General features: G+C 40.9%; 1 protein-coding gene across 1 annotated transcript in view; it reads left to right on the forward strand.

The window, feature by feature from the left end:
* SV2C (synaptic vesicle glycoprotein 2C) overlaps positions 1 to 21,093 on the forward strand; it is a 186,955-nt gene that overhangs the window by 150,849 nt on the left and 15,013 nt on the right. The window contains exons 7-12 of the mRNA XM_033110343.1: positions 2,087 to 2,197; positions 2,647 to 2,735; positions 5,723 to 5,887; positions 8,679 to 8,812; positions 10,653 to 10,856; positions 11,334 to 11,493. Of these exons, the coding sequence (XP_032966234.1) occupies positions 2,087 to 2,197; positions 2,647 to 2,735; positions 5,723 to 5,887; positions 8,679 to 8,812; positions 10,653 to 10,856; positions 11,334 to 11,493 (863 nt within the window). The remainder of the gene's footprint in view (positions 1 to 2,086; positions 2,198 to 2,646; positions 2,736 to 5,722; positions 5,888 to 8,678; positions 8,813 to 10,652; positions 10,857 to 11,333; positions 11,494 to 21,093) is intronic.

Here is a 21,093-nt window from a genome sequence, read left to right on the forward strand (position 1 = left end):
CTTTTTGCCAACAATTCATCGCTCTTGCATCACAACAATGCACCAGCTCACACGGCACTATCTGTGAGGGAGATTTTAGCCAGTAAACAAAAACACCCTCCCTACTAATCTGATCTGGCCCCCAGTGACTTTTTTCTTTACCCAAAGATAAAGGAAATATTGAAAGGAAGACATTTTGATGACATTCAGGACATCAAGGGTAATATGACAACAGCTCTGATGACCATTCCAGAAAAAGAGTTTCAAAACTGTTTTGAAGGGTGGACTAGGCTCTGGCATCAGTGCATAACTTCCCAAGGGGAGTACTTCAAAGGTGACCATAGTGATATTCAGCAATGAGGTATGTAGCACTTTTTCTAGGATGAGTTCGCGAACTTAATTGTCAGATCTCATACCGCCAGGAAGAGGCTACTACCTACCATGTATAATTTGAAAGATACCGAGGGTCCCCAACTCACTTCTGTCAAAAGCCTGCCTTGGTACCTGGATTTTCACAATAGAAGTGCCGCGTTGGATCTTGGCAGAATCTCCACTTCAAAAAAATTTTTTCAAAAGTTATCTCTGGCAGGGATAAAATGTGCACATTTCTGTGTCCTCTCTCAGATGTATTAAAAGCAGATAAATGTTGACTAACAGGGTAAGAAACACAAAACACTACTTCAAAGGGACACGTACATCCACATGATCATTGCAGCGTTATTTACAGTGGCCAAGATGTGGAGGCAGCTGGGATGTCCATCCAGGGATAAATGGAAAAGAAAAGGTGGTACATATGTGCAATGGAATATTACTCAGCCATAAAAAAGAATGAAATCTTGCCACCTGCACCAACATGGATGGACCTCGAGGGCATTATGCTGAGGGGAGTAAGTCAGACAGAGAAAAGCAAATGCCATACGATTTCACTTCTGTATGGAATCTAAGGAACAAAATAAATGCACAAACAAACCAAAAACAAACTCATAGAGACAACATGTTGATGGTTACCAGATGGGAGTGGGGCTGGAGCGGGTGGGTGAGAAAGGGGAAGGGATTAAGAAATACAAATTGGTAATTACAAAATAGTCAGGAGGCTGTAAAGTATAGCATAAGGAATATAGTCAATAATATTGAATAACTATGTATGGTGTCCAATAGGTACTAGGTTTATCATGTGATCACTTCATAAATTACATAAGTGTCTAATTACTATGTTGTACACCTGAAACTAATACAATACTGTATAAAAAATTAAAAAATAAATGAGTGGTTGTTTTTTTTTTAATGCAGGTAAATGTTGACTTACAGGGTAAGAAGGGACAGATCCACAAAGGAACCATTCTTTTTTTTTTTCTTTTTTCTTTTCAGGCTTCATTCTCTGTGTTGAAAGCATTGCTTCTCCTGACTTTTGCTTCTTTTCCTTAGCAAAAGGAGGCTAACTTAAGTTATAGATCTAGCTTTTCATGCTGAACCTCCATCATTTATTCCCCTTCTAGGGCTGAAGAATCAATGTTGATGCTTGCAATTGAAGCTCATTCACTTGACCTTGCTCCATGGTCACCTGTGGGTGTTTGCTGACCAGTCATTGTGGGTTAGGCTATGGGAGAAGGAAGAAGGGGGTCACAGTGACGCTCCAAGAATAAAAGTTCAATGGGAAAGCTTTAAGAAATATGTTTAGAGACCAATTCATCAGATAAGTAGATTCCAAAGAAAAGTGTGTGCAATCTTTGTTTTAGTCCCAGCAAAATAATTCTTAATTCAGAAGCTAAGCTATCTAGATATTTTATATACTAATGTGTACCTTTGTAGTAATGATTAAGAGAAGGGCATTTTGGTTTCATATTATTCCATTACTAGTTGCTCTTCCCCAGTTGCTCTTCCCCCATTTCTCTATGGTGTTTCCTCCCATTCATTCTTCATTCAGCTCTTTTAGGTACCATTTGGGTCTGCATACTTATGCCGGTGGTCTCACATATAGAAAGAGTGAAGATCAAATACCTGTTTCTTTTTTGTTGGAGTCAGCTTTTGCTCCTTTAAAAACAAATGGTAAGCCTGAACTGAGCAACTTCAGAGAACTCATCACTTTGCCCGCTGTTGCTCTTTACAGGTAAACAGAATCAAAACCCCAAAACAAATAGATGAGCTGATTGAAATTGAAAGTGACACAGGAACATGGTACAGGAGGTGTTTTGTTCGGATCCGCACAGAACTGTATGGAGTAAGTAACAAGCCTGCCCTAATATGTTGGCCAACTTGTTTCATGTGAGGTTAGTCAGAAGCAGGGTTGACGAGACCAGTTCCATGAACAGGGTTCTTCCTCTTTCTGCCCAGGACACCTGACTCCTGGAGCAGGATGAGGTAATAGGAGCCCCTTGGGATCATCAGGTAGCCAAGACATTCCATCGGTGGAAAGGGAAGGTGTTGGGCAGAGCCTTGGCAGTGTCGGGGTGCACTGAAGTCTTGAGTTATTTTGACCATTGGCTTCCAGGAAGCTGATAAATGAAAATTCCAGTGTTAGGTTTCCTAGAGCCTTTAGCTTTTACATTTTAAGCTCAAGTGAATCCAGTGCAAAGAAAACTCAGCTTTTTAATAATTTATTGGAGAGCGTTGGGGAGTGGGGTTGACTAGATAGCTGCATAAGTAAACTAACTTTCTAATATTTCACAGATTTGGCTGACTTTTATGAGATGTTTCAACTACCCAGTCAGGGAAAATACAATAAAGCTTACAATTGTTTGGTTCACCCTGTCCTTTGGGTAAGTGATATTTACATTCTTGGTGAGTGAAATCTTAAATTTCCACACTGTAACTCCCAGTTGTGCTGTTTTTTTTTTCCTTATGCTGCTTGATGCTATAAACTTTTAAGAAATAATATTTTTCAGATTTGTTTAGAGTTTCTAACAACTGTGGGTTTTAGACACCAATCTTTTTACTTATCTTCTCATAAAGCTGGGGTGGCAAAACCAATAGTATTTGGAAAACCCGATAAGACCTTGGATGGTTTCTCCCCCATGACTTTTCCACTCTCCTCTCCTCATTTGCTTGTCCCCAGCCACACCAGCCTCTTTGGTCTTCCTTAAACTACAAGAACCATTCCAATCTCAGGCATTTGCACTACCCCAGACATGGCCTGGCTCATTCCCTCATCTCCTTTGAGTCTCTCCTCAGATTTCACCTTCTCAATGACACCTTCCCTGAGTACCTTTTTTTATATTGCAGCCCCTCAGCATTCCCTATCCCTTCTCAACTTTATGTTTCTCCATGGCACTTTCCATCCTCTAATATATGAAAATATGTCTTCTCCCTCTGAAAGCTCTGTGAAAACAGGGATTTAAAACTCTTTTGGTCACTGATATGGGTCCCTGGTACATAATAGGTACTCAATAAACAGTTGTTGTCGAATGAATAAAACCATCATCTATATGTTCTAAGAAAAGAGGAGATAGGGGGGGAAATTCAAATTTTTATTTGCTAATAGTTGACATATCACTTTAGAATGTAAGTATACAAACTCTATTTTTGCCTAATTGCTGTTTTAAAAAGGCAATTAGATAATATACTACACTTTCAGGTCAATAGCGTCTTTGTGCCTGGTAGATAGAGCTCAACATTTATGCTGCAAGTTCCATGCCTTAACATCCCTAAATTAAACCAGGTGAGTAACCAAAGATGACCAATCTTTCCCAGTGCTGTGGGGTGTGATAAAGGGACAGACAAGGAAAGTGAGGGTCAGGATACCTAGCATCTCATTCTGCTGTGTCACTTGGGGGCATTACTAAGTTTCAGTTCCTCATTGCTGAGTTGAAAGCATTGGTTTAGAATATGTAAAGTAGCTCTCACTCAAGTTCTAGAAAACCCAATTATCTATGAAGGAAGAGAAGGACGAAAATTAACATGTAGTAAGTGCCTGCTATGTGCTAAACACTGGGCTAGGAGCAAAGATAAGCAAGATGAAAGTTCTACTCTCAAGATGTGAAGTTACATGATAATTATCTGGCTTGTTTATTTTCTTTAATAATTTATTATTGACCACACTTGAAGCTTTATGATTTCCTTACTGATACCCCCGAAACTTCAAACAACGCCTAGCATTTAGCGGATAGTGAATAAATGAAAACTTAGCTGAAACTCTTCCATGTCATTGATTATGGACATTCCAGAGTAGCGTGCTTCCTCTTGGTTGCCATTTTCAAAGTTTTTGCCCCGTGTATATGACTAGATAGCAATGCAATAGATTTTGCATTCCTGATCCTTTCTTATCCAGTAGTCACCACTCACACCTCCGCGGTAATTAATTCATCATCTATGAAGAGAAGGGGTTGGAATCTTGAGGCAAAGATGTTTCAGGGATCCTGATGACGATGCTGATAAAAAATTACACGTGCTGGTTTTTGAGCATTCTCTATAGGCTAGGTGCTTTGCATCCCATTTAATCTGACCAACCTCCCCGGCAGGTGGATACTATCATCATTGTAGTGTTAGAGATGAGGTAACTGAGGCTTAGATGACTGGCTCAAGATCACACTGCTGGTAAGGGGCAAGGCCAGGATTCAAACCTGGCACGTCTACTTGCGACAGCTATGCTCATAAACATTTCTTTCCCTGTGTAACTAAGTATAACTGGGGATAAGCTACAGCTATGGCCTTCAAACTTGGGTGTACCTCAGAAGAATCATGGAAAACTCCACCCCCAGAATTTCTGATGTGGTAGGCCTGGATGGGGCCTGAGAGTTTGCATTTCTGACAAGTTCTCAGGAGATGCTGGTGCTGCTGGTCCAGGGGCCCCCCTTTGGGAGCCACTACTTTAGAGCAGTACTGTCCAGTAGAAATATGAGCCACATGTGTCATTGTAAATTTTCTGGCAGCCGCACTAAAAATAATAAATAAATAAAAAGACACAGGTGAGATTAATTTTAATAATATATTTTACTTGAATCATTATGTCCAAAATATTAGTTCAACATTTAATCCATATAAAAGTGATTAATAACTTATTTTACATTCTTTTTTTTATTAGTCTTCAAATCTGATATTTTATACTAACAGCACTTCTCTGTTCGGACTAGCCATATGTCAACTGCTCGGTAGCCACGTGTGGTGACTGGCTGTTGGGCTGAAATGCACAGCAGCATGACTCGGCTGTTACCTGTTAAAATGCCACATGAGAGACCAAGAGGCAGAAAGTGGAAATAACCTGGATTTTCAGATAATGACCTGAGTGCCCTTTTCCACGCCTTGCACCACTTTGAGAAACGGGGCTCTACCCCCAGGCTAGCAGTAGAAGAGTAGCGTAGGATCCAAGAAAGAGTGTTCTTTCGTAAAAGAGGTCATTCCTTAAGGGCTTTCATGGTTTTTGGACACCAGGAGTTTGTACCACCAGACAGGGAGATGGGGCTCCTACATGAAACTCTGGTGATGAGAAAAACATCAGGACCAGGACGCCAGGTATGGATACAGGATGGGATTCTTGTGAAGGTCTCTTCCCAAAGGAAGCGTTCAGGAAGGGAATGACATGCCTGTGGGTCTCCAGGTAACCCCAGGTCATCTCTCTGGCTCGATTTTTGCAGACTGTAATTGTGGGGGGGGAGAGCCGTGCAGATTAGTGGTTGATGATTTATAACGTTACAGGGAGCCAGTCACAATCAGAGTGCTTCTCCGTGGGAGCCACTCATACCTCTCTGAAAATGTCATTGCCTGTGGTGTGCTAGCAGCTTTACAAATTCACATTTCTTTGTTGTTGCAGGTACTATGGATTATCTGTTTGGTTCCCTGATGTCATTAAACATCTGCAATCCGACGAATATGCACTACTAATTAGAACTGTGCCAAGAGAGAAATATGCAAATTTCAGTATTAACTTTACAATGGAAAATCAGATTCATACTGGAATGGAATACTACAATGGCAGGTCCAGAAAGTTTGAAATATCTTAATATGTTACCTATTTGCAAAAACTTATTTCTTATTAGCCTTCACTGCACTGAAACATGCACAGTTGATTTCGCTTTGTTTTTCATTTGTACATTTAGTCATTTCCGGGCTGAATGTGAATACTTCCAAATGGGCATTAAAGAAAAGGCACACGTGTATCAGTTACTTCACTTAAAACTACTCCTGAAACTGAGCTGCTTCACAGTTATTAAGTAACAGAATTAACTGGTATGAAAAGAAAATTTAGAGAGACTCTGGAGAGAGATGAAAATCAGTTAACAAAGAGAAGAGTGAAGAGTATGAGAAAAAAAAGATGGACTAAAAGGTTATTTAGTTCAGAGAAGAAATCTAAAGTATAATTTTATGTCTGCATTCTCTTCCTAAAAATGGGACCACTTTTCAGATTTCCTACTTTCTTCATGATGCTGAATCAGGAATTGAAGTTAAATTGTATCAGGAAGAATTCCAATTAGAGAATAGAAGGCTTTCCCAAAATACGGAATAAGTTAGCCACGGACGTTTTTGAGTATAGAATCTGGAATGTCTCTTGATGAGGACAGAGAACTGGCTCAGGAAGGTGATTCTGGTTCATTTTTCCAAAGAGGCAAAGGGATAGACAAAGTCATTCTTTATATCCATTATTTGTTGTCTGAGCAAATAATCATTGGTACAAGTTCCTGATGCTTTGCCTCATTCTGAGGAAATTGTCCCAATTTCAAAAGTGATAAAAGTAAGAACCTAAAATAATTGAACAAAATTTCCCAGAGCAAAAAACCAGTTTGGAAAGATGAAAAAGAATTCTGTGGGATGTTTATGGTTTGTGCTGAAAGGAGACTTAGCAACTAGGAGAAAATTGTTTGGATGGACAGTTCAGTGAGGGCCTGATCCTTAATGCCAGCCGAACAGAATCACCTTCACTCTCCCATGTAAAATCCTGACTCAACGCTGCCCTCGTTTTTCTGCAGAACCCTTAAAGGCAAGTGCTCTGTGATTCTAGGGTGAAAATTTACTTCACTTATTTAAAAAAATATTGTTACCCCATTAGAAATTTCTGATACATGTTTGTATCTATAGTCACATTTTTAGTACTATTTGTTAAAGTTGTAAGCTGGATGGATATTCAATCATGACTAAGAATTTTTTACATTAGCAATATAATGATTAATAGTTTTAATAATGTTGAAGTCCTTATAAAACTTACATTTATTTTAGCAGGTGATATAATTTATTTTCTTTCAGGGAAATTTGAAATGCTACTCAGTAGTTCATTTTTCAAGCAGTAGCTTTCCTGTTCAACATAGAAAATGGCAACTCTTTATGCACTGATATGGAACAACGTCCAAGATAGACTACCAGGAGGCAAAGCAAGTTGTAGACCAGTGTGTCTCATTTGCTAGCACTCTCTATGTAGAATGCTCCCGGAAGAGCACCCGGGAAAATGACAACAGTGGTTATCTCTGGGCAAAAGGACTGGGTGGCTTGAGGATGGGTCAGAAAAGACTTACTTTTCCTTTTCCAACATTTTGAATTTTGTACCATTTGTACTCTGTGGTATATATTATCAATTCAAAAAATAAATAAAATTGTTTCCCCTTTCAGTTCCATTTCAGAAAATTGATCATTTTAAAATGTACCATTACTTACCCTCCTTTATTGGGTAAATTTATAGTTTAGATGATTTTACTCTGGACCCCTGGAGCAGGGGATTGAAATAAGATTATTTTTTAAGCTGGTAGGTCTGTGAGGCCACAGTGCACTTTGAACCAACAAATGCAATCAGTCCTTAGGGTGAGGACAATTTTGAAAGTATGACTCAGTCTTTCTGAGTGCTGTAAGTCAGTCAGCTCACTTGCCTAGGAGGATCAGTCCCTTCCTGCCCCTAATAAGAGTGGTATTTGATGTAAAAACTTCTTCCTCAGTTGAATAAGCATCTTGCAGTGACTGTCTAAGTATATTCATAGTCTCTTAATAAATTACTGAGATACATTGATGAATATTTATCCATTTCTCCTGGGAGTCCTTATCAACACAGATCTGAATCATGGACTCTTCTAAAATGTTAGGATCATTGTGACTTATAATTTTTACCACCTAGAGTTCCCCCTGCACCCAAAACTGTATATGAGCAAGTTTCATCATTCTACACATTTCCAAAAATAAGCAGAGCTCTCCTCATTCTTCTTGGTCCAGGGACTACCTGTTAGCTCTGAAAGAGAAGTGTTCTTGGAATGAGTGTGACCTGTGAGCTTGACCCCTGAGTCGCATACCCTCTTCAGAATAATCCCTATGCTAGAATGAAGAAGCCTTGGGTTTTCAGCTTAGAAAACAGACTTTCATTAAAAGTGTGCCTGGAAGCACATCCTCAAGTTAGAGTCTTCAAATAGAGATTTTTCTAATAAAGGCATATATGTGAAGGAGCAAGAGGATGGGACTGAAAAATAATAGCCACAGGTAATCTCCAAACTCTCTACCTGCAATTTCATACCCCAAAACAACCTTTTACCAACATTGCAAGAAGCTAATTGACGTTATCTTGAATGCCATCGCTTCTTCTGATAGAAAATAATATTGGTGAGCAATGAATAGCCAAAGTACAGGCTGCAGGAGGGGGAAAGGGTAAAGCAAAGAACTTAGAAAATCCAGAAACCAATGTCTTTTATAATTAAGGGAGTTCACAGAGGGGCATCACGTCTCTAAACTTGTTTGACTTAACTTCGAATCCTGATGGACAATCATTGATTTTAATTTTTTGTGTGTGTGTTGGGCAGATTCCTCGGGGTCAAGTTCAAATCTGTAACTTTCAAAGATTCAGTTTTTAAGGCCTGCACCTTTGAGGATGTAACTTCTGTCAACACCTACTTCAAGAACTGCACGTTTATTGATACTGTTTTTGACAACACAGGTAGGTGTGTTCCTTAGCCCTCTTCATAGCGCCCAGCTCTTGGCAGAAATGTGACACCTATGTGACAGTGTGGGCAGAGGTTCATGGGGGAAGTGGAGATTAAAGTATAAATTAACGGATTCCCTAGATCAGGTTGGATCAAAGTTAAGTATGTATTGTTTGTCTTTGTTATATTTAATGCAAGTGGGACTTGCTGAAGTTCAAAGTTGAGAATGTAATGGTTTGGTGAATAATTTCTAAAGCAAAGAATTAACCTGTAATTTATTTGTTTTGATAATCCTGGTTTCCAAATCCAGTGTTTGCTTCAGTCAGCATGCCTGAACTAAAGTCAACAGAAATGGAGAACATAGGGCTTTGCTTAATTAGATATCTTTTTTTTTTTTTTAGCCCAATCCATTTAATGGAGTCTGGAAAACTGCCCAGGGAAGGAGGCAGAAACAAACATCAACTAAGCACCTACTATATGCTGGTCCCTACTCTAGATCATTAAGATATTATCATAATAGCTGAAGCTTAGATAAATTAAGTAATTTGGCTATAATCATTGAACTAGTAACAACTGACATTCGAACCCAAGTTTATCTGATTTCAAAGCCCATGCTTCCCCACCCCCACACATTGGTCTGTCTGTCCTGGAAAAATCCAGAATAACAGCCCAACATTGGCAGAAGTATCAGCTCAAACCTGTTGCCAGACCTGCCTTTTTGGTGCTCAGACAGGAACCAGCTCTGCCCGTCTCCAGATGAGAATGGAGTCAGGTGTCTTTGGGTTTTTTTTTTTATTTTTTATTTTTAACAGTGCTATCACTGTCTGCTAACTCATTCAACCTCAGATGACCAGCTTTTTAGGCAGGTCTTGATCACAAGGATGATAAGAGTTTTGATTGTCACCACCGTTTGGCAGACCCCATCCTCTGCAACCCCTTCTTGGATAGGTACAAGTTCAAGAAAAAAATCAGCAGTGACCTGCTAGTGAGCTTCAAATGAGGCTGACTCTTCTTGTTCCTTGGTGGGGTCCTCCACTTAGACCTCAAATTATAAATCCAGCCTCAAGGACCCAAGGAAAGTCCTGTTCCTTTTCTGTGTCTCATAGTCCCATAAAATGGCAATAATAAGGCTGATTCATGCATATTTTGAAACAAATTGTTTTTGTAATTGTAGTATGGGAGATATCAGTATGATAATAATATGGTCCTTATATAACATGATAATTAGAACAAACTAATATGATAAAGGAATAAATGAGTAATTAATTAGTATGGCCAACTATAAGAAATTGGAAGATAACTGGACTCTTAATTTAGTCCTTTTTCAAGCCCTTCATTCAGCTACAGTCATCCCTCAGTATTCGAGGGGGATTGGTTCCAAGAGCCCCATGGGTACCAATTTCCATGAATTCTCCAGTCCCTTCTATCAAATGGCACAGTATTTGCATAACCTACGTACATTCTCCCATATACTTTAAATCATCTCTAGATTACTTATAATACCGAATACAATGTAAATACCTTATAAACAGCAGTTAATACCGTATTGTTTGGGGAATAACAAGAAAAAAGTCCGTGCATGTTCAGTACAGATGCAGCCATTGTATGGTCCTAACTACATAATACACATCAGCAGCAACATACCTTTTTCCCCCAAGTATTTTCAATCCACAAATGTGGAGCCCACAGGTAAGGAGGGCCAACCCTGCACTTTGGCCAGACAAAGGCACTCAAAATCAAACCAGCCCAGGCCTTGAAACAATATCATGTTTGTAAACTGAATTCACAATAGGCTTTCTTACACTGACACACAACTATTAAGAGCTTAATGAATTATCTTTCTTATGTTCACAGATTTTGAGCAATATAAATTCATTGACAGCGAATTTCAGAACTGCTCCTTTTTCCACAATAAAACGGGATGCCAGATTACCTTTGACGATGACTACAGTGCCTACTGGATTTATTTTGTCAACTTTCTGGGCACATTGGCAGTGTTGCCAGGGAACATTGTGTCTGCTCTCCTGATGGACAGAATCGGGCGCTTAACAATGCTAGGTATGTGCTTGGTTTCATGTAAAGTAAAAGCGCTGCCCCTGCAATCTAGAGGGAGCCTATGTCCCTCTGCACCCCCTACCTTCTTAGGGATTTGCATCCCACAGAGATGAGAGAGAAATAAATCCCTTAAGACCTTTCATTAGGACTACAGTTTAGTGAAAATTATGTCTCATTTCATTGGAGCAGCTTCCATGAGTTCACAGACTGGAAAACTAATTACGTGTGACTAATGTATATTTTTCCACTTAAGTAGCTGAGTAATTGATGATGTGCATTTCATGCTTGCTGTGTTCAGAAGGCAGTTAGTGAGGCAGAACTTTCATCCAGGTATGCGTACTCATACCTGTGCTTTGCCAAGCCCCGTCTACAGCTTCCCCTTGGGATTCAGTGTTGCTGTGCGTCCTTGAAGACCCCAAGGGTCCTTGCTCTACCAAGGGGACAGGAAACATCCCAGTGTTTTGTCTGCTTTGTTGGCAGGTGGCTCTATGGTGCTTTCAGGGATCAGCTGTTTCTTCCTCTGGTTTGGCACCAGCGAATCCATGATGATAGGTATGCTGTGTCTGTACAACGGATTGACCATCTCAGCCTGGAACTCTCTCGATGTGGTCACTGTGGAGCTGTACCCCACAGACCGGAGGTATGTTGAAATGGGCCTCTAGGAAGAGGCCCTCTGTGCCTGCCCCACAGGACCACTGAAAAGCCATAAGAAACAAACCGAATTGTCATGTCCCCAAGAAAATGAAAATCCAAAAACTCTCTGGCTTATGAAGGTGTCGATTCTCCTTGTATCTCTTCAAAGGGAAATGTAGGGGAATATAATTGCTAGCAGGAGTTAATAGAGCAGTGAAACCAGTAAAGGAATGTAGTTTTGTGTATGACTCAGTTTGCTGACCAGCGATATAAGGAAGGTGGAATGAGATGGTGAGGGGTGGGATCAAATAGCCTCTCTTGGCCCACATTTTGAGTCCCTACTTAGTCCTGAGAGGATCCTTTCCTTATGTCGGCCAGTATCTGCGTGAGCTCTGCATTAAATAACTGCAAAGAGGTCTCTAGAATGTATCTCTTGACCTTCCTGGTCTGTTGGAGGAAAGCCCAGCACTTTTCCAGTTACCAAAAAAAGGTAAGAAAATTATGCATCTGCTCCCAAAATGGAAACACTGAGACTTTGGACTGGAAGGCCGGGCTTTGGGATAGGGCTTCAGCAGCTGAATAATTAAAAGAATAGAAGTCCTGTTTTGTTGTTTGACATGAGTGAAGACAAATGGCCCTGCTCTCTTTTATTCCATGTATGCTTTGTCACCATGAAAGCCCTCTCTGCTGGAGGATGGAGTCAGTATTGTCTGGACCTTGAAATGGAGGAGGGTTTTCTAGGACTAAGCAGAGACATTTGGGATATCAATTTTCAACTGATCCTGAGTCCCTGCTTTTGTTTATTGGCCCCAGTAGGGTTCATTCTCTGCAGGTCCCGACTCTCTAACTTATATTTCTTCTTCATGAACATCTATTACTGAACTTACAGCAACCCTACAGCCGTCTTTCTGCAGAAAATCTGAAACTCTTATAAATATCTGTTTCTCAAATATTCTCATCCAGATTCGCAGTAACCTCCCATTGAATACTTAGGATCTGAAAGAAATCATACACCCCATGTATGCATCTCCTTCATCCACTCCACGAACAGTAATTCTCTTTTTTGGGCAAGCTCCTGGGGTAGGTGCCAGGAGCGTTGGGATGAGGGTGCAGCCAGGAACAAGATTAAGACTGTGCAGCTTTCACTGAGCTTTATTTCATCAACCTCTCATCCAGCAAACAGGGCCCAGGTGTAGATTAAATGATATGTTTAAATGTACATTGTGAATATTAAAGCAAGGCTGTGTCATAACCTGCTACCTTTTTGTTGTATACATTGTAAGAGTTTGGTTCTATATTAGATGAATCAGATGCTTATCCCTCTGCCATAGGAATGGAGGGGTGAGTATTCTGCTGCAGCAAAAACCTGGCTTAAAAAAAAAATACAAATTGGGCGGGTCGGAAATGTGAAATGTCAACTAAAATAAACACAGAAATTGCTGTTTGTGTTAGCTCAGGTCTTCCGAGAAGCAGAGGACAAGGTGGGATTAAACATGCACAGATTTTTTTCAGAGGAACTGTCTGTGTGAGAGAAAATGAGAAGGGAGGTAAGTGAAGTCTGGGAGAGCCCAGTGCAAGCCGGAGCCCCAGTGCAGAAGCGAGGATGGATGGTTGGGTGGAACCATCCCAGACCAGCAGTCTAGGGAAGGTTTGGCAAGGCTGCTGCAGGGCAAGGAGAAGGGTGGCAATGTCAGCCTTAGAGGAATCCTGCGTGTCCAAGGAACCCGACTGTCGTAGTATTCCTGTCATGTTCAGTTATGGGAACAGCAAGACGTGATGATGAACTTCAGAGCACAGTAGCCAGGGCAGTGACTGGGAGGTCTGCAAGGTGCATTCTCATGCAGCCACACTGTGGCTGGCTGACCTTTTCCAGCACTGAAGCAGGTGTTACCAGATACTGTGAAGGATGTCACTTCCTCCAGTGATTCAGAGATAACTTGTCCTTCAGAGCAATACTGTCAGGCCCTGGTGATTAGCGTACCACCTACTCTGTTTCAGGCTAAAATCTTCTCTTCCATTTCTGCCAGGTTGCTCTGGGTCATGTTAGGAGGTTCTGATCTCTGGTTCTGCTGTTAGAGGAAAACACCAACTATATTGTGTGCAAATACCTTATTTTGCTTCCCCGTGGATGGAGGCAGAATAGAAGATGTCTTGATGAAAATTCTGGTTAGAGGCTGTAATTTTTCATAATAGAACTTCAGCACTGCCAACTCCTTGCCCAGTTTCTAGAATCTCTCCTCAGTGATCAGAATCGGACACACTGATTACAGGACCCAAGCTATAAACCAGCCTCTTGTATCATTGAACAGCCAACTCCTTTCAAGGTCCCAGTCAAAATGATTACATTTGGGGAACATAGTTTAAGCTATAGTCTAAGCACTATGAAAGTTATAACACTTGAAAGTCACATTTGTCAACCATGTTACAGATTTTACCTTTAGTGTTCTACCTTTGACTTTTAATACGGGTCACATTTCCTGTGAGAACACCGGTGCGGGCAGGACATTGCCTGTTACATTTCACCTTGCCCTCTATGCAGAATCCACCCCCACCCCCACTGCCAAGTGTGCAGGGGCTCTCGGACCCCCTCAGAGAAGCTGCTCTGCCTCTGCCCTTCACATGGTTAACCTAAAAATAAAAGGCCAAAGTCAGAGGCAACAAGCATTTATTTGATATGAAAAAGAACAGCTATTATGGAAGCACAGATTCAGGCAGAAACTCAAGTAGTGTTCCATAAGGAAACAAAGGCAAGGGGTATGTGTGAGCAAGGGAAGGGATAATTACATCAATAGAAGGAGGGCATTTCTGTAGGTGCAGAGAAGCTGTACTAAAATAGGGACGCTAATTCTAAACAATGTTTTTAATTTCACCAATCCAGGAGTCACAATATCTGCTTTCTTGTTACCTGTGCGAACAGTTCTTTGGGACACGATATTGCTTTAGGCTCAGTCCAAAGGTTATTTTGCCCTGTTTTAACATTTCAGAGGTTTGAGGCATAAGACCTGCAAGGTATTTCCTCTGGGATGGCAGCTCTGACTCCATTTTAAAGTGGCTTCATTTATATATATTTTTAACAATATGATAAAAATTGGGTAATTCTGTTATCAGAGAGCAGGTCCTTGTTGTTAAGACAAGGGCTTGTAATGGTGGCACTATATCGCTTCTATTTTGAGATTTGGATCTCTGTATAATTTGATTTAACAAGTGTAATTTAGCTTGGGACTTTTTGAAAGCTTTTCTTTCTCCACTTCCCTTCTGCCAGATCTTAATGATTCTGCTTCCTGTACACTTACTATGCAGACCAGTTTCGGTGTTTCTATTTACTTCAGCCCAGGGCTGGCCCTGTGACTTGGGAGAGGTTTTGCATCTGTATGGGATCCACTCCTGGCTCCAACTTAAATGTACAAAACATATGCAAAGGTTGCAATAACCAGCTTCACTGCACCTTCCCCCACCCTAATGAACAAGCCGAACTCCATAGAAAATCTCCTTTTTGACTGGACTCAGACTGAGAGGTAGAAGGTCTCAGAGAGGACAGACTGCATCTTTTGGTAATCTGTTCCTGGTGTTTTTCTTTGGCCTCCTTCATTGTCTTGGCCAAAAGTTTAGCAGGAAGATCGCTTGAGCCCAGGAGTTCTGGACTGTAGTGTGCTACGCCGATCGTGCGTCCTCACTAAGTTCAGCATCAATATGGTGCCAAAGCGGGGGACAACCAGGTTGCCTAAATAGGGGAGAAAAATATTCCTGGTCTCACTGATACTACTGTGCTTCATTGCCTGGGGCCCAAAAGAACGAGCAGAATCTGCCAACCTTTCAATCTCTCTAAAGATGATGTCCACCAGTATGTTGTGAGAAAGCCCCTAAACAAAGAAGGTAAGAAAAGCTTTCAAAAAGTCCCAAGCTAAATTACACTTGTTAAATCAAATTATACCAGAGATCCAAATCTCAAAATAGAAGCTAGCTAGTCCCACCATTACAATCCCCTGTCTTAAGACTTGTATCATCACAGGAAGGCATTCTAGGATGTACAAATCGTAATCCACATAAACAAAGCCAAGCAAGCCAAGGATTTATTTTAAAAAAAGAAAACAGTACAGTACACTCTCAAGATGTGAGAGGAGGCAGGCTAGAAAAAAGGGCAACTGCCCCCAAAAACAAAGAAATTTAGGATTATATTTGAATGTGGGCACGAAATATTCTTGGGTGGGTCCCAGACGTTCACAGGGCGGGTCTCCGCTGACCACTCCTACCCATGGGGAGGTGGGATTCCCTTGTAGGAACTGTCGGGGTAACTCGGGGTGGCGATTTCTCCCTGCCTGCAACACTAGTAGTGTTGTAATCTATTACGGTAAGCAGCAGCTGCACCTTTTCTTAAGAATGATCTCATCCCCTCTTTTGTTTCCCTCCCCTGCCTCCCCCTTCTCTCCCCAGGCCCTGTGCTTTCTGCCTACGGTAACATTTCTTCACATTTCTTTCTCTGCTGTGCAATCAAGAGGCAGAGAACCTGTGTCTCTGCTAAATCTGCACAGTCCAGACCTTTGCTTTGCTCCTCTTCATCCTGATTTGCCCTCTTTTATTCTGATTTCATTGATTTTGTGTCTTTTATAAGCTACCCGAAATCATTTTATTAAGAGGCGGGTAAATTTGAAAATAAAATCACATGTGCTTATTGAGGAGCACTTTTCTGTATCTAAAAAAGGAAATAAAACAACAGCTGCAAACACTTTGTAAGGGAAAGCTCTGTTTTTTTCCCTTTGCTCTCAACCCGTCACTTCTGGACACCAAATGAGTGTCTTACAGATTTAACTCAATTCTGAGTTACCTGGAGATAGCATCAAATCCCACAGGTTAAGGGCTCCGTCCCATAAGACTGCCCCCACTTCAGACTCTAATCTCATGTCAGGTCACCCCCTGTACTTCTGACCAACCGGCTATAAATTTGGGTTCCCTGACCCCCTTCTCAGGTTTTGTAATTTGCTAGAGTGGTTCACAGAACTCAGGGAAATATTTATTTATGTTTACTAATTTTTTCTGAAAGGGTATAGCTCAGGAATAGCCAGATAGAAGAGATGCATAGAGTGCGGTATAGGAGAAGGGGCACGGAGCTTCCATACTCTGTCCGGGTGTATCACCCTCCCAGCACCTCCACCTATTCATCACCCTGGAAGTTCATCAAATCTCATTGTTCAAGAGTTTTTATAGAGCTGAATCTCCTGCCACACCCCACTCCTTCCCAGAGGTGAGGAGCTGAGAGTTCCAACTTTGGTCTTATGGTCACCAGCCCCATCCTTGGGCTAACTAGGGACCACCCCCTAAGTCACCTCATTGGCAGAAACTCAAGTGTGCTCAAAAGGGGCTCCTTACGAATAACAAAAGACACTCCTATCACTCAGGAAATTCCGATGGTTTTAGGAGCTCTATGCCAAGGGCTGGAGACAAAGACCAAATATACTTCTTATATGGTAGCACTTTTCCACTGTGTAAATGCTCTACCGTTCTCCTATTCACTACACCTCAACATCGAGGAGAAGCATGACATTATGATTGCAGAGTCTTAAACAGATGACCAGTGACATTTCAGAAAGATCATGGACAGTGGCCGGTACATGATGATTTGAGGGACACAGAAAAGGGTGGAAAAACCCTGATGTCCACATAAGAAACATCCAAACCTGTAGACATTTTTGTAAGAGTTTATTTAAGCCAAAACTGATGATAATTGCCAGGAAGCAAGATTCAACAATGATTCAGAGGAAAACAGTTTGCATTTTCTTTTACACATTTGGAATTAAGGAGGAAATCTAAGGAAGATTCCATGAAGGTGGAAGAGACAAGGCAGGGATCAGATTACAGGACAGTTAACAAGATTATGTGCTCTCTTGAGGGTGGTCACACTTTAGAAAGAGAGATCTGAAAAGAGACATTTCAAAGGTGTTTTAACCTACCGTGTTTCCCTGAAAATAAGACCTAGCCGGACCATCAGCTCTAATGCGTCTTTCGGAGCAAAATTAATATAAGACCCGGTCTTATTTTACTATAGTACTATTTTACTATAATATTTTACTAGTATTTTATAATATTTTACTATAATATTTTACTACTACAATAGTAAAATAAGACCGGGTCTTATATAATATAATATAATACCTGGTATAATATAATATAATATAATATAATATAATATAATATAATATAATATAATACCAGGTCTTATATAATATAATATAATATAATATAATATTACTACTGGGTCTTATATTAATTTTTGCTCCAAAAGACACATTAGAGCTGATGGTCCAGTTAGGTCTTATTTTTGGGGAAACATGGTAGATGCACAAAATTAGTGCACAGGGCTTGCTTGACAAAGATAAGCCTTTTACTAAAGAAGTTATACAACCATAAGGAACTAAATTTGTGCAACCACCTGAATGAGCTTAAAAGTGCAGTCATTTCCAAACCCTCCAGAAAGGAAGACAGTTCTGCCAATACCTTGATTCTGGCCTTGTGGGACTTTCAGCAATGCTGTGGGACTTTGAGTTATGCTGTAACTTACTCTTCTGATTTATAATCTGTGAGGTAATAAATGGGTATTGTTTTAAGCAATACACACAAAAAAGTTATATTCCTGGGCCATGCCTACCGACCTTGACCTTCCCAGTTAGAAATTTATGAGGTCACTCTGTGTGGTCACTTTCAGTAGCACCCCTTTCGTCACATACGCATGATCTACTCAATCGGCCATTGGCAATTAAGCTCAATCTCCACTGCCTCTCCCCTGTCCACCTCTGGGAAAAGGGCCAAAAGTTCCGACTCTCCTTTCTCCATTATTTCTCCACTCACAGGCACTGCCACCACCCAAATTTCTTTCAACCCTCTTTGGGGAGAGGACTAGGAGGTGCCAACAGAAGATACATTTCATTTATTGGTTTCTGTCAGGGCTTGTTGGAGCCCACCCTCTATATTTTAACTGGGGAAAAAAATAATAACAAATTTTCCCTCATCTCTTGGAATTTTCGAAGAGTGAAAAACATGGAGGGATAGGTTGACCTGGATTTATCCACCATTTATTCACCCCATTCTTCACTTCACCTCCCTTCTTTGTCTTCCCCTCTGATAAAAGTTCTAAACTTCCTGAAAGTCATAAACGTAGCCCACCTTGTATAATAGGCCACGTACCCAGCTCATTTTGGTTCTCACTTTTGGCCTGTACGTCCTTCTGCATCCAGTCAGTGACTTCCTGTTGTTACCCTGTGGGTGGGGTAGAGCTCCACTGCTCATGCTCCCTGTGGCCTTATAGCCAGACGGCCATTTTTACCCCTCCTCCATGGAGGTCAGGGCAAGGAGCTCCCACCTTGTAAGTGATGAAATCCAGGCTCCTCTTGCTTGGCTCCAACTCTGCACAGACCCCCTTGCCCAGCAGGCCTGTCTCATGGATATTCTTCCGGCAGCATCTCCTGCTTTTCTCTGGCCAATGGCTTCCTTCTTCCTACCCTCCTACACATGCACAATTTCTAGACATGACCTCAAAAAGGATTTGAAAGTAAAACACTGATTGTGCCTACCTGCTATTTCCTGCTGGTTCTGGGCAGTTGCTCCTGTTACCCAGCACTGTGGGATGGTCCTCTTCCTTGATGAGCTAAAATCAAAACATCTACCCAGAATTAAAGAACCTAAGCCCTCCCCTTAGGACAATTCTTGTTTAGACAGAGAAGTTCCCATTGCTTCCCCATGCTCAATCCTGAAGGCCTATAATCCTGGGTCTCTTACTGACCAGCTCTGTGACCTCAGGGAGACCACTCAGCATAACTGTGCCTTAGTTGTTTGAGATACAATATGAGGAGTTTGAAATAAATGGTATCTCAGGTCCTTTCTAGGTCTGGAATTTGCCTCTTCTTGTGGTATTCCATAACAGCACTTGTATTCATTATTTCTTGACTACATCCTACATCTGTAGTCATGAAGATAAAGACCTCACTTATTTTTTTGAATGATGAAAGAATCTTTCATTCAACTATCTTATGTAACCCAATGTACACTCCACCCATGTCCCTGCTTTATTTTCCTTTATAGGCCTTAGCATTAAATTATATATGTTTACATTTTATGTGACCCAAGTCACTTTGGCCATTCAGGAAATGTCAGATCCTTTTTTGTCTCTGGCAATTAAAAGTAGAGGGTGAGGGGAGGAAGAGTATCAGTTGTCTTCGCCCACCATCTTGTCCCCAGGTGCTGTATGGCCATGGAAGCAGATCCTACCAAATGTGCGAACAGGCACAAAAACAGTCATTTGGCCAGTTCTTGACTCCAGGGGAGTCCATACTTCTGCTTTTGGGCACTGAACAAGCCCTTGCATGACAGGGCCATGGATATCATGATATGCTGACAGCAGGACGACCAGACGTGGGGCCGGTCAATCAGCAGAGTGTGCTGTTAAGTGTTGGGGTGTGGGACCAGTGGACTCTAGCATCTGGAGTCTAGGCCAAGGGTACCATTTCACTGGTATGAGGTTGTGGGGCTTGGAGGATGCTTGTCTGTCCATTGTGCTAAGGACAGAAAATTGTTTCCAATCAACTGCATGCCTTTTCTTTTTCCCAGTGACATACTCATTTATTATTATTATCAAGTATTATGTACAGTACAGAATTGTATGTGCTGTATTTTCCCATCCCTCACCCCCTCCCCTTTGGCAACCATCAGCTTGTTCTCTACATCTATGAGTCTGTTTCTCTTTTGTTGATTCATTCATTTTGTTTTTTTAGATTCCATATATAAGTGAGAACACATGGTATTTATCTCTGCGTGACTTATTTCACTTAGCATAATGTTCTCTAGGTCCATCCATGTTGTTGCAAATGGCAAGATTTCATTCTTTTTTATTGCTGAGTAATATTCCATTTTGTGTGTTTGTGTGTGTGTGTGTGTGTGTGTGTGTTTGACATATTCTTTATCCATTCATCTATTGATGGACATCTAGGTTGCTGCTGTATCTTGGCTAATACTAGTAATGCTGCAGTGAACATAGGAGTGCATATATCTTGTCAAATTAGTGTTTTTGGTTTCTTCAGATAAATACCTGAAGTTGGATTGCTGGATTGTATGTCAGCTGTATTTTTAATTTTTTGAGGAACCTCCATACTGTTTTCTCTAGTGGCTGCAATAATTTACAATCCCACCAACAGGATACAAGTGTTTCCTTTTCTCCACATCCTCACCAGCACTTGTTATTTGTTAATTTATTGATGATATCCATTCTGACAGGTATGAGGTGATATCTCACTGTCGTTTTGATTTGCATTTCCCTGATGATTAGTGATGTTGAGCATTTTTTATGTCTGTTGGCCATCTGCATGCCCTCTTAGGAGAAATGTCTATTCAGGTCCTCTGCCCATCTTTTAATTGGATTTTTTTGTTGTTGTTAAGTTGTATGAGTTCTTTATGTATTTTGGATATTAATCCCTTATCGAATGTATCATTTGCAAACATCTTCTCTCATTCAGTAGATCCACCTGCATGTCTTGAATACCATTCATATCATCAGTGAAAAATGATTTCCATGTTTATTAACAAACCTTCTCATGCAGATTTCTAAAGTGATATTTAAAGCCCT

Source organism: Rhinolophus ferrumequinum, chromosome 7 (assembly GCF_004115265.2).
Source record: "Rhinolophus ferrumequinum isolate MPI-CBG mRhiFer1 chromosome 7, mRhiFer1_v1.p, whole genome shotgun sequence".
NCBI lineage: Eukaryota > Metazoa > Chordata > Mammalia > Chiroptera > Rhinolophidae > Rhinolophus > Rhinolophus ferrumequinum.